The sequence below is a fragment of the Rosa rugosa genome, chromosome 5 (genome assembly GCF_958449725.1).
Source record: "Rosa rugosa chromosome 5, drRosRugo1.1, whole genome shotgun sequence".
NCBI lineage: Eukaryota > Viridiplantae > Streptophyta > Magnoliopsida > Rosales > Rosaceae > Rosa > Rosa rugosa.
In genome coordinates this window covers 22,923,591-22,937,100 of record NC_084824.1, presented here as the reverse complement: position 1 = coordinate 22,937,100, position 13,510 = coordinate 22,923,591, and the positions used below count along the sequence as shown (strand labels likewise).

Below are 13,510 nucleotides of genomic sequence, written 5' to 3'. Positions count from 1 at the left end.
GCAGGTCTGGGAGTATTCATTTCTGCATGGTGTGTACAAGGTATGGAGGGCACCCACTTTTTAAAGATTTGTTCAGTCACGTGGCTGCTATGTCTTCAAATTACGAAATGCAAGTTTTTGGAGTTGTTGCTTGGCTGATACGGAAGAACAGAAATAACAAGAAACATGGAGAGAAGTGCACTGAGGGGCAGCAACTCATTTTAAGTGCCACAGATTAATTAATTGGGTGCAGGAACAGGTGCAAGTCATTTTTAAATATTTAAGAAACCGTTAGGTTTTAAATAATCTGTTATTTTGGGTGGGACTTCTAGCTTTGATTCCCGATTCACAGAGCAAATATTTAAACCTCAAATTGTAATCCACATTCTCTTTCAATTCATTAATAATATTTTATCTCCGTCTACTTTTTATTTCCTGAAATGCCCTTATGTTAGTTTTTTTTTTCTTTTTCTTTTTTCTCTTTCTAAAATTTAGTTAGACTTAGTTTTTTTTTTTTTTTTTTTTTTCTGAAATTTAGTAAGACTTATTGTTCTTGATTCTATCTCAAAGCTTCTTCGTTGTAGATCAGAATCGATTTGAATTTTTTTTTTTGGGGACCTGTTTTTTTTTCTCTTAAAGCATCCAGCATTTCTATGTTAATTCCAATCCTGCACTTTCAAAACCAAAAAAAATAAAATCTGCAACTCTTAAACAAGACAACTTCACACCAAAAACAACACAAAATAGACCTCTTCACCTGAAAATAATTTATCAAAATTACTCAAAATTGAACCTTTATATTAAATCAAGGTAAGATTTTTTTTTTTTTTTGGTGAGTAAATGAATGATCTTTATTGATAAGAAATTAGCCCTAGATACAGTCCAAGGCTAGTACATCTATGATACATGCCAGGGGATTATCCCTCCAAACATGACTATCATTGTCATCAAAAGCAACACTAGCCAACCTGTGCGCCACCCTATTGTAAGTCCTATGGGCAAAACAAATCTGTATTTCTGGTTTGGAGTCTTTGGACTGTAATAGAGCTCGAATGTCAGCCATGATTGCTATATAAGCTAACAGATCCCATTTGGGATTTTTGAGGTCCAAAGTAGCATCAAGGCATTCGGTTTCGACTATAACCGGTTGCTCTGGAAAGGAACACATCAATTTTAATCCCTCATTGATGGCTAGCAACTCTACATGTTTCGTACTTTCCACATGTTGCACTGGTAGTGTAAATGCAGCCTTGAAATTGCCTCGTGAATCTCTTAATACTCCACCAAGTCCCTTTGGTTTGATGTGGTATAAAACTTTGGTTTGATGTGGTATAAAACTACCATCGACGTTGAATTTCCACTTGCCTTCGGTGTCCGGCTGCCACTTGTGCTTCCGTTTTAAATCTTGACTCGGTTGGGTTGATGATCTTGCTTTCCTGAATCCTTCAAGCCAGGACAATGCAGCAAACATCATTTCATTATGTGATTGAGAAGTACCATGCCAGAACATGTTGTTTCGGTTCTTCCAGATAGCCCAAAGACTCATAAGGAGTTTGTCAACAACATCTTGCTGCAGGGTGGTCGCCATGTCTAACATCCATGCCTTAAAATCCATATTGGGTTGCAACATGCTACTGGAAATTAAAGGGTGGGGCAGAGTGAATAGCTTGAGTTGTAGGACACTTACAAAAGATGTGAGTTCTGTCTTCAAACTTGGCAGGGCAGAGAAGACAACCAGTGTCCCCAGTAAAGCCTTTATGAAGAAGAGTAGCTTTTGTGGGCAGCAAATTGTAGCAAGTCCTCCACGCATTTATTTGGACCTTACTCGGAATTTTGGACTTCTAGAGTCTCTTCCACAAAGGTTTGAAAGGGTCACCTTGTAATGTGGAGGCCAAGGTTGTGCTTAGGACCTGTTCTCTTGCTACCCAATAAGCGGACTTGACAGAATAGAATCCCTCTTTTCTGGTTTCCAGTAAACTCTATCCTCACTTGTCCTTGTACTTAGTGGAATACACATAACCTTTTCAGCAATGTCCTCTGGAAAGCTTGAATACACAACCCATCATACCTCCATGTTTTGGTGTCTGCATCAATTAAATTCGAGACCATTTCCACTGTTGTATTGCTAGGCTTATGAATTTGATACTGAGGACAATCCGGTATCCACTTGTCTATCCAAACATGTGTCAGACTGCATCTCCAATGCGCCAATACACACCTGCATTTAGAACCGATCGACTTTGCAATATGTTTCTCCAAGAGAAAGAATGGGCTTCTCCCAACTCAGCCTCCCAAAAGGAAGAATTGGGATAATATTTAGCTTTGTATAGCCTAGCAATAAGGGACGTGGGATTAGAGATTAGTCTCCATCCTTGCTTAGCCAACAACACTAAATTGTAAGCATGCAAATTCTTGAAACCCATACCACGTACCCTCATTTTTTGTGAGGCATAATCTCGCCCAAATCCTCCAATGAATTTTATTTTTTTCCTCTGTGTCGCCCAAAAAAAATGAGGCACATAATTTATGTATATCATCACAAAGCCCTTTAGGCAGCAAGTAGCAATTCATTGCATATAATGGCATAGTTTGAGCAACAACTTTGATAAGAATTTCCTTACCTACATTGCTGAGGATTTTGGATTTCCAACTGATGAGCTTTTTTGACACTTTCTCTTTGATGTATTCAAATTTTGCAGTCTTTGATCGACCAACCCTTAGAGGAAGACCAAGGTACCTGTCATGCTCTTGTGCACATTTGACATCAAGAATGGAGGCAAATTCTTGTTGCTTGTTAGCATGGACATTTTTACTGAATACTACACTGCTCTTCTAAAAATTAACCTGTTGTCCATATGCTTTTTCATAGACGTCTAGTATTCTTCGGAATTGAGTGCATTCTTATGCATTAACTGAGCCAAAAAGGAGGGAGTCATCAACAAATAACAGATGATGCAAAGTAGGAGCTCCTGGACACATTTTGAGACCAGAGATTAAATTGGAAGAAGCTGCCTTGGATATAAGTGCTGACAATCGTTCTGCACACAATATGAAGAGATATGGTGACAAAGGGTCACCCTGTCTTATTCCCCTGGTGGGAGAGATCACTAGTGTAGGCTCTCCTTGAATTAAAATCGAGTAATGAACTGAAACTATACACTTCATAATCATGTTAATCCATCTAGGCAAGAAACCCAATTTTGTTAGAATGGCTTGCAAAAAATCCCACTCTAGCCTGTCATAGGCCTTATTGATATCAAGTTTCAGAGAGAAAAAACCAGCCTCTTGATTGCGAAGCCTGTGCATGAAATGTGCAGCTTCTGTGGCTATAAGAGTATTGTCTGAGATTAAACGTCCAGGTACATACGCACTTTGGAGAGAAGATATGATATCAGGTGACCAACACTTTAATCTATTTGCAACGACCTTAGAACAGATTCTGCAAATAACATTACACAAAGCAATTGGTCGAAAGTGCATGGCCACTTTAGGGTCTTTTATCTTTGGAATCAGACATAAGTGTGTATAATTTGATTCGTTCCACACCATTAGTAAGGAAATTTCTAATAGCAGTACAAACATCAAAGCTTACCACATTCCAGTACTTTTGATAGAAGAAATAAGTCATGCCATCTGGCCCTAGACTTTTAGGAGGGTGCATCTGAAATACTGCTTTTTTGATTTCATCATCAGTGTATGGTTTGGTGAGTTCTTCATTCATAAGTGAGGTTACCTTGACCGGTATAACATTCATAACTTCTTGTAGGGCTCTTGGGTCAGTGCCTTCGGTGGAGAAGACTTGTGTGAAATAATTCATAAGAAGCCGGTTGGATTTCAGAAGGTTCATATTTCCAAACACTATGCTCATCCTCCAAACCACGAATGGTATTTCAACTTCTTCTATTCCTAGCCTTCCTATGAAAAAATGCAGAGTTTCTGTCCCCATCCTTGAGCCAAATTGCCCTAGTCCTATTGCGCCAAACTTTTCTTGCAATGCAAGTAGACTGCTTTGCTTCACATGGAGAGTTTGTTGTTCCTCGTATTGTTAAGGAGAGTAAGGCTCTTTATGAGATCAAATAACTTCTCCTGAATCACCCTCAGTTCAATCTTCTGCTTATCAAACTCAGTTTGGTGCCATCGTAACAATCTTCTGCCTGCTGCCCTGCTTGTTTGATTTTATAGCCAAGTTGTCTGAGTGCATTGCCTGTGGTTGGTGTAGCCCACTCTTGTTGTATAATAATATTGCAGTCCTCAGTTTCATACCATATCTCTTCAAACCTGAAGTGACGTGTAATTCTTCGAATCAAGTTATTCTCCGCTTTAACCTCTATGAGGAGAGGACAGTGATCAGATTCACTAGGACTCATTGTAATGACTTTGCTGAAGGGAAAACGTGCTCTCCATTGTGGTGACTAAAAACTCCGGTCTAATCTTTCATTTGTAAATTTATTGCTCTAGGTAAATCTACACCCTGTAAAGCCCATGTCTATAAGTCCAGATTGAGCCATGGTATGGTGTAACCATACGTGCCATTGCTGCTACGGATCTCGGTGGGCCGCCGGACTTATCAGCAAAAGACATAACTTCATTATAGTCACTAGCCATAAGCCATGCTAATTGACAATCCTCTCCTGCAAGCTGTTGGATCAGCTGCTAGGTATACTCTCTTTGCCTCAGATCTGCCCAACCATATATACCAGTGAATCTCCAAAGTTCTTCCCCTGGTTTTCCAATCACGGCATCGATGAATTGAGCCGAATAAGATCTCAGATCAACATGTGTTTTGTTGTTCTAGATTAGGGCTACTCCTTGTAACTCCTCCTGACAATCAAAACAGATATTATCTTGAAAACCAAGATGGTGTGAGCGAGTCAATCAAACTCTTTCGTGCTAGAGTTTCCGAGAGGAAAATAAGGCTTGGTTTTTTGGCGTGGACGAGATCAATGAAGGCTCGTTGTGTCTCAAAGTTAACAATGCCCCTGTAGTTCCATACAAGGATGCTGCCTTGGAGTATACTGAAGGATGTTGCTTGCTTCTAGGGCAGCGTTGGTGGTGTCACACAGAGCAGAACGCTGGCGGCACTTAGGGTTTTTTAATCCTTACTTTTTAGGATAACTTGCGCCTAAATCAAGGTATGATATCTTACCTTATGTTTGAAAAAAATCTGAGATGGAGGATGAAGGCTTAAGCCTTCTCTTTGCGAAATTGGCTATGTCAACCCATGGTTTTGAATTCTCAAAGTTCAAAACTCAAAACTTAAAACGGCAAGGCAAAAAATGAAAAATTGGTGTAGAATTTGATATAGGATTTGGTTAGTTCGGCTAAATCCTTGTATTATTCCCTTTGGGTTGGCCTCAACATCTTCTATCAGTAGCACTCTTCGGGAACCAGAAAGTTTCGCTGGAGAAGAGAGAGGAAGAAAAGAAAACGAGAAAAATCAATACAACAATTCTTTTTTTTTTTTTTTAGTTAAAAATGGATTTCATTCAAAGACTCCTAAGAGGGTTGATTACAATCGAAGTTTAGTGCATCTATGATGCACTCTAGAACATGATCAAACCAAAATAGACTAATGCTACTTTCATAAGCAATTCCAGCTAGCCGGTGAGCTACCGAGTTGGCTGTTCTAGGAGTGTAGCCCAATGACACAGAAGGTAAAGCAAGTAAGCTTGTTTTGATGTCATCAATCAAATTACCATCGACTAGAGTTTCATGTTGAGCAGTAGCCACATCCCAAGTTGCTTGCAGACAATCAGTCTCAATGATGACATTTGTAGCATGTATTGATTCAAGTAAATGAATGCCTTCCTTAATTGCTCTCAGTTCTACCTGTTTTGGAGATGCCATGTTTGAAACCGGGACAGCAAAGGCTGCCTTAAAATGCCCAGCTCCATGTCTCAGGATGCCCCCCCAGACCTCCCTTAACATCATTTGGTAAAAAGCTTCCATCTACATTTAGTTTCCAACTCCCATTTGCAGTTGGTTTCCATCGAATCCTCTCCTTCATCTTGCGTGTTCTGTCAATACTCCTAGCTTGATGAAATTCCTCCAACCAAGCTAGCGAGCTATATAAAATACTATCAGCAGTTTGGCATTTATCTTGCCATAATTTATTGTTCCTGTTCTTCCACAAAGCCCATAAAACCATCAACAGTTTCTCAAAAGTACCGTTGTTTAATTGGACTGCTCTTTCTAGCATCCACTCCTTGAAGTTAAGATTGGGGAGTAAACTGGCATCTAGATTAAACAATGGGGAAGCTAAAACTGTAGAGGCAACTGGGCATTTACAAAACAAATGCGCATTGTCTTCATATTGGTGATTGCATAGCAGGCATCTTAGTACACCATCATATCCTTTGGTCTGCAACTCAGCTCTTGTGGAAAGCAGATCTTGGCAAGCTCACCAAAGGCATACTTCTACCTTGCTAGGCACTTTTGCTTGCCAAAGACGCTGCCATAGAACCCTATACGGATTACCTCGAGATGAGGATGCTAAGGTGTGTTCCAACACTGCAGCTCGTGCTATCCAATAAGCGGACTTGACCATATATTTTCCATTTCGTTCTGGATGCCAACAAAACCTATCATGTAGGTTTCTTTGACTCAATGGAATGCATAGAATCTTTTTTGCAACTTCCTCCGAGACACACAAGTTGACAATGGAAGGCATCCATTGTTTAGTGTAAGGATCAATGAAATCTGCAACTTGTTCAAAGGGGTAAGCATTTGGTTTTTGTAGCAGGTACTGAGGACAATTTGGGATCCACCTATCAGTCCATATGTTTATATTTGATCCATCATCTACCCTCCATTGTGTGCCAGCCTTAAGAATTGGTCTTCCTTGCAGTATACTCCTCCCCGGCCGAGAAAGAAGGAGAATCTCCCAAATCAGCCTCCCAGAAGCTACAATGTGGATGATATCTTGCCTTGTACAACCGGGCAATTAATGAGTAAGGGTTGGTGACAAGTCTCCATGCTTGTTTAGCGAGCATTGCTAAATTATAAGCATAAATGTTTTTAAAACTCATACCTCCCTCCATCTTTGTGAAGCAAAGTTTCTCCCAACTTCGCCAATGACTTTTCTTTTTCTCATCCGTGTCACCGCAAAAAAAGGAAGCACATAGCTGATGAATGTCATCACATAAACCCTTCGGAAGTAGATAACAATTCATGGCATACAGAGGCATAGTCTGAGCAACCGCTTTAATTAAGGTCTCTTTACTAGCAGCACTGAGGATTTTCGCCTTCCAACTCACCAATTTTTTTGTGAGCTTTTCTTTTATGTACTAAAAAATGGCAGTTTGGGATCTGCCTATGCGCATTGGGAGCCCCAAGTACCTATCATGGTCTTCTACACACTTGACTTCCAGAATGGTTGCAAGTTCTTCCTTTCTCGCCTGTGAGACATTGTTACTAAAAACAACACTACTTTTTACAAAATTGACTTTCTGGCCTGACGCCTTTTCATACACATTTAACAATCTTCTAAACTGTAAGCACTCCTCAGTAGTACGTAGTTGTACCAAACAGGATACTGTCGTCAGCAAAGAAAAGATGATGCAAAGTTTGAGCCTGTGGGCACATATTGAGACCTTGTAAAGTACCTTCTTGAACAGCTTTAGAAATCAAAGAAGACAATCCTTCACTACATAGGATAAAGAGGTAGGGAGATAGAGGATCACCTTGCCTAATGCCCCGAGGTGGAATGATCTGATCAGAAGGCTCCCCATGAATCAAGATCGCATACTTAACTGACATGGCACAATTCATAACCATCCGGACCCACCTTTGATCAAAACCCAGCTTTAGAAGAATTGCTTGCACAAAGAGCCATTCTAGGCGATCATATGCCTTACTAATGTCAGGTTTGAGAGAGAAAAAACCTGTTTCTTGATGGCGGAGTTTATGCATGAAATGTGCATCTTCTGTTGCAACCAGAATATGTCAGAAATAAGACGTCCTGGCACATATGCACTCTGAAGAGGAGAGATGATATCTTGAAGCCAAACCTTCAATCTGTTTGCCACTACTTTAGAGCTGATTCTGCAAATAACATTGCATGACACAATCGGGCGGAAATGAGTCGCATATTTTGGTTCTGGGATTTTTGGAATCAAACATAAGTGGGTGAAGTTGGATTCCGGCCAAAGTTCACCTTTTTCCAACATGTTACGCACTGCAATGCAGACATCATGACTCACTACATCCCAATATTTTTGGAAGAAAAAAGGGGACATTCCATCAGGTCCCGGACTCTTGGATGGGTGCATTTGAAACAAAGCTTTTTTAATTTCTTCATCGGAGTAGCTTTGCATTAACGCTGCATTCATGTTGTCCTCAACTCTATGTGGTGTAGCTTCCAACAATTTTAATAGGGCATCAGTATCACTGCCTTCAGTAGTAAAAATATTATGGAAATAAGTATGTAACAAATGTTCAATCACCTGCGGTTCGGTTCTCCATTCACCTTGCGCATCTGTTAGGCCCTTTATAGTGTTTTGACTTCTTCTATTACGAGCTTTCCTGTGAAAGAATGCCGAATTGCGGTCCCCTTCTTTTAACCAAATCGCTGGTGAACGTTGCCTCCAATATTTTTCCTGAATAGTGAGTAACTGGTTATACTTAACATGCAGGGTTTTTTGTTCTTCATATAACTCAGGAGAATGAGGTAGTCCCATGAGATCACGAAGCTTTTCCTGTATGATTCTCATCGATCTCTATTTTCTGTTGATCAAAATCCGTTGCATGCCATTGCATTAATCTTTGTCCCGTTACTTCAATCTTACGACCCAACTGCTGTAGTGCGTTCCCAGTTGTAAGGCACGAACACTGTTGCCTAATGATGTTATCACATACTGGCCTCCCCCACCAGCATTCTTCAAAACGAAATCGGTGGACAGTTCGTCTAGGCTGGAAACGGTTTCCTCGGACCTCAATTAGTAGAGGGCAGTGATCCGAGTCTGATGGTTCCATAACGATAACTCTACTCAGAGGGAAGCGTTGTCTCCATTGTGGGGATTGAAATCCCCTGTCCAATCTCTCCTTAGTAAACCTATTATACCAAGTATAGTGACTGCCAATAAAGCCCATGTCAAGCAAGTTACAATGAGCCATTGTATGTCGAAACTTCAGCATTGCAGTAGCCACCCTAGGTGGCCCTCTTGATTTGTCCTCCTGACACATAATTTCGTTAAAGTCACCTGCCATGATCCATGGAAGAGGGATAGCCTGAGCTGCTAGGGTTTTAATCAACTGCCAAGTATGATCCTGGCCTCCTCTAGCAGCCACTCCATAAATCCCTGTAAATCTCCAGTGCTCAGTACCCGGTTTACCAATGATTGCATCTATGTGATTGGCAGAATAGGTTTGGAGATCAACATGAGTCTCATCATTCCAGAACAACGCTAACCCTTGACCTTCATCTTCATGTGGCACACAAAAACCACCCTTGAAGCCTAACCTACCTTGCAAGGAATCAATTAACCCTTTCTTAGCTAGGGTTTCCGAGAGAAAAATAAGGCATGGTTTCTTCGCCTTCACCATGTCAATGAGGGCACGTTGGGTTTCGAAATTGACTATTCCTCTACAGTTCCACACAAGGATATTTCCTTGCAACATTTGTGCGGAAAACTCACGGCTTGGTGGCAGCGTTCAGAGGTCGGCGGCCTTAGGTTTTTATTTTATTTTTATTTTTATCAATACAACAATTCAGTCGTGTTTTTGGATAAGAAAGAGAGAAAAAAAGAAAGAGGGAAATAAAATAATATTCTAACATAAGGGCATTTCAGGAAGTAAAAAGATAGTGAAGATGAAATAATATTAAAAAATTCAAAGGAAATGTGGATTACAATTGAGTGTAGATTTACTTCCCTATTTAAAAACAAGGTCATTGCCTCCAAAAAGCATACGAAAAAGAAGAAATGGCAGCAACGGTAGCACAAGGACTGACTGTGGATCACATTGCTAGACAATCCAATGACATAAGACGCCTCGCCGATTTCTACATAGAGGTTCTTCAAGCTTCAGATTTCTTATTTCATTTTACTTTCAGCAAGCTAATTTGTAGTTCCTTCATCAAATTAAATTGAACTGAACTTCGATTTGATAGATATTTGGATTCGAGGAGGTAGAGAGCCCAAAGGCTGGGCCACTCAAGGTGATGTGGCTGATTTTACCCTCAGCTTTTACTATGCACCTTATTGAGTGCAACCCAACTAACCACAGGAGCGGCACATCACTGGTAGCCGACCCGGTTGATATTCCCAGAGGTCACCATATCTGCTTCTCTGTCTCCAATTTTGAAACCTTTGTGCAAACACTTAAGGTATAATTCTGTTTTCAGATTACCCTTTTGGATTCTATATGGTTTGGAGTTCATACTTATTACTATTGTTTGAACCTTAACCAAATGGTAAAGTGGTATATTGCTAGTAGTCTTCATGACTCACCTAGTCACCTAGCTAATAGAAATTCAAAGTCTTTATTTTCGCTTGTTGCTTTCTTTGCTGGAATGGGTGGAAAAACATTTCGTTTCACTTTTTTGTCTATAGGAAGAGCATCACAGGTCTCTCTCTATCTTTTTTTGGGTATTGAAAAGAAAATTGAGATCGTCAAAAGAGTATTGAACAGGTTGGGTCCCATGTTATTGTTGAGAACCTGAATTCTTTGTGTGAAAATAGATACCTTACAAGTTATAAGGATTTTGACCTCTCCAACCATTATCGATTGATTTTGGTTATAAAGTTCAAATTACTTTATTAGTTAGAGGGAACAAAGACCTTACTTGGCTCTCCTCTAGATCAACCAGGGTTCAGAGCTGTGGCATTTCGTTTCTATTATCTAATCTTTCTTCCTCTATTGGATGGCATCTGAGTCTCGGATATCTGGTTGTGCAGGAAAAGCGAATTCAGACTGCTCATAGGCCAGTTCAATTTAATCCAACTGGCAATAAGAAGATCGACCAGGTCTTTTTTTTTTTTTTTTTTTTTTTTTTTTTTGACTTTGTCAAGGGGAACCCAAAGGCTTCCTAGGCCTAAGATAAACCCCTTCAGCGCATGTGAAATGCTCCAACTATGCATTGCAGCACAGTGCCTGGCCACTTTGACAGCTTCGGGGTTCGAACCTAGGTTGGGGAGCACACCCAACTAGGCAAGAACCACTAGACCAGGTCTTTTTCTTTGATCCAGATGGTAAGCTTTTCTAATTAATCCCAATTATTCTATTATATGTTGTCTTCAAATTTGAAACTTAGATGGCATAATAAATTGTGGCTAAAATTTACTCTTTATTCGAGGGGAGTTAGGATTTTGTCTGTGTGCATTGATTGCAATCTATATAAATAATGCCAACATGCATGATCTGTTGTGAAACTAATTGAAAAGTTTCCTTCATGAAATAGTCTACCTTCCTTCAACTTGCACAAAGTTGAAAGTCAGCCTTCATTTCTTCTTTAATCTTGCTTGTTCAATCCAACATATACATCAGATGGATAGATAATGGACTTTATTAGTGTTTCCATTATCACACAGCCATACCATTATTAATTAAGAGGAAGTCTCTGTATTTTGAAAGGGAGAAAGTCTTTGTTGCCACATGGGGAAGAGTCCTCTTAGAGCAAGTTCACCCGTTGGGTCACCGGGTCACCTACTATTCACTGCTTTTTAGTGTATATTTTCATTCTCTGGGTCACGAAATACATTGTGCTCGTGACCCAGAGCACGAAAACCTAGGGCACAAAATTAACACTAAAAAGTAGTGAATAGTGGGTGACCTGGTGACCCAACGGGTGAACTTGCCCTTAGTTTTCCTACATACTTTATTGTGCAGGCAACGGTTTGGAGGTTTCCGACTCCACGGCACCTCGGTGGAGTCCTCGAAATGGTAATGCAGATTGATGTGAAGCAGACAATCAATACATCATCATAACAATAAGCTGCATCCCTTATTTATCCAGTTGTGGTAACTCGGGTGTCGCTTTATCTAAGATGTTAATAAATGTCCATTCGTGTCTGCTTTGGTATTCATCATAGACATAACATGTAAGTTCTTATATTGAACTCTAGTCATGTTTCTCTCGCTTTATTGTGGCTACGAATTGTATGTAAACTTAAGGAAGAGAAGAGACCACCGTCTTTCTCTACTGTGTTGTACTGCAAGTTTTATTGCGTGAATGTAGTAGGTTATGCTATATGTTTGGTCTGTGGCCTGATCTACTTTATTTTGAGCATCACAAACAGTGCTACCCTAAAATTTGTTTAATTTTGAATAAACATTCATCATAGAGTTTCATTAATAATTGGTCAGACCATAATAGCCATTACATACCCTCCTGCTGCCATCTATAGACAGACAAGGAGTTGTGATGATCACGGTAGTACATAGGATAGGGTTTAGGGATGATTAACTTGTCAAAAAGAAAAAGGGTGCGGCTATTGTCACCCTATCATTTTCTTAGTTCACCCTTCAAACATTTGAATTATTGAAAGACTATATTACCCAAGTGCAAAATGACTAATAAGTACACTAATTTTATAAAATCCAAATATGTAAGAAAAAATAAATATATAAGTAATTAATTAAATACAAAGACTACTTAATTTCTCATTGAATAACATTAATCTTTATCTTCTCAACCCAAATTTGAATTTCTTACCTATTTTTTTTTTATCTTTTTGTTGCCTTCTCATCGTTAATTCGTTATTCAATTTACAAAACCATTACCTTTAACTTCATCAAAATCTTTGTAATATTCTGTTGACGCTTTTGATCCGTGGGGATCTAATTAACGATAAGTAAAGAGAGATAGAGAGTGACACAAGATGTATAGTGGTTCGCCTCCGCATGAGCGGGAGACTACGTCCACTTGAAAGCTATACTAGTGTGTCGAGCCTTGCGGCCTAACAAGATTACAAAGTATGTAATGGGATGAATGAATGTGTTGAGTTGTGGGAGGAGGCATTCCTTTTATAGATGAAGGAATGCTCCTCCTTTACATGTTTTTCGATGTGGGATAAGCAACCACACAATTCTAGTCTAGAAAGCCTAGTTGTGAGGGCATCTTGGCAAGGGCGGGAACGTGGCTTCCCGGAGGCGGATTTGCGACTTCCGGATACCGTGGTGTAGCTTGAACATAGGGCTACAAGATGCAAGTAGCGGTTGGGCCTCACCATGGCTTGTGGGTGTCCCAAAGAGGGTGTTACTTATGCTTGGTGAGATAGCAAATACTCCATATTATTGGAGGTATGTACAAGTCCCCGAAGTCCCCAAGTAAGAGGAGCTTCTTGGTTGGGGAGTTCAAATCATGAAGTCATCAAGCATAAGTAACCGGGCGGTACGGAGCCCCTACAAGTCCCCGAACTCCGTAAGCAAGAAGGGACTCGTTAACCTGCACAACAAAGACAAGAAGACAGGCATATGTAGAATGCTCGTTGCATTGGGCAACAAATGTGAGTTGCATCGATATGCGTTTTGGCATATATAAACATATGGGGTGCGCGATACATGGTCGTGTGAGCATATGGATTGCATATGA

The 13,510-nt window shown here is 40.0% G+C and overlaps 1 protein-coding gene across 1 annotated transcript; it reads right to left on the bottom strand.

Moving 5' to 3' along the window:
- Window positions 1–850: 850 nt before the first annotated feature.
- LOC133711375 (uncharacterized) lies at window positions 851–1,789 on the bottom strand. The gene has a single exon (XM_062137506.1). It carries the CDS (start codon window positions 1,787–1,789, stop codon window positions 851–853), a length of 939 nt encoding a protein of 312 aa, XP_061993490.1.
- Window positions 1,790–13,510: the final 11,721 nt, after the last annotated feature.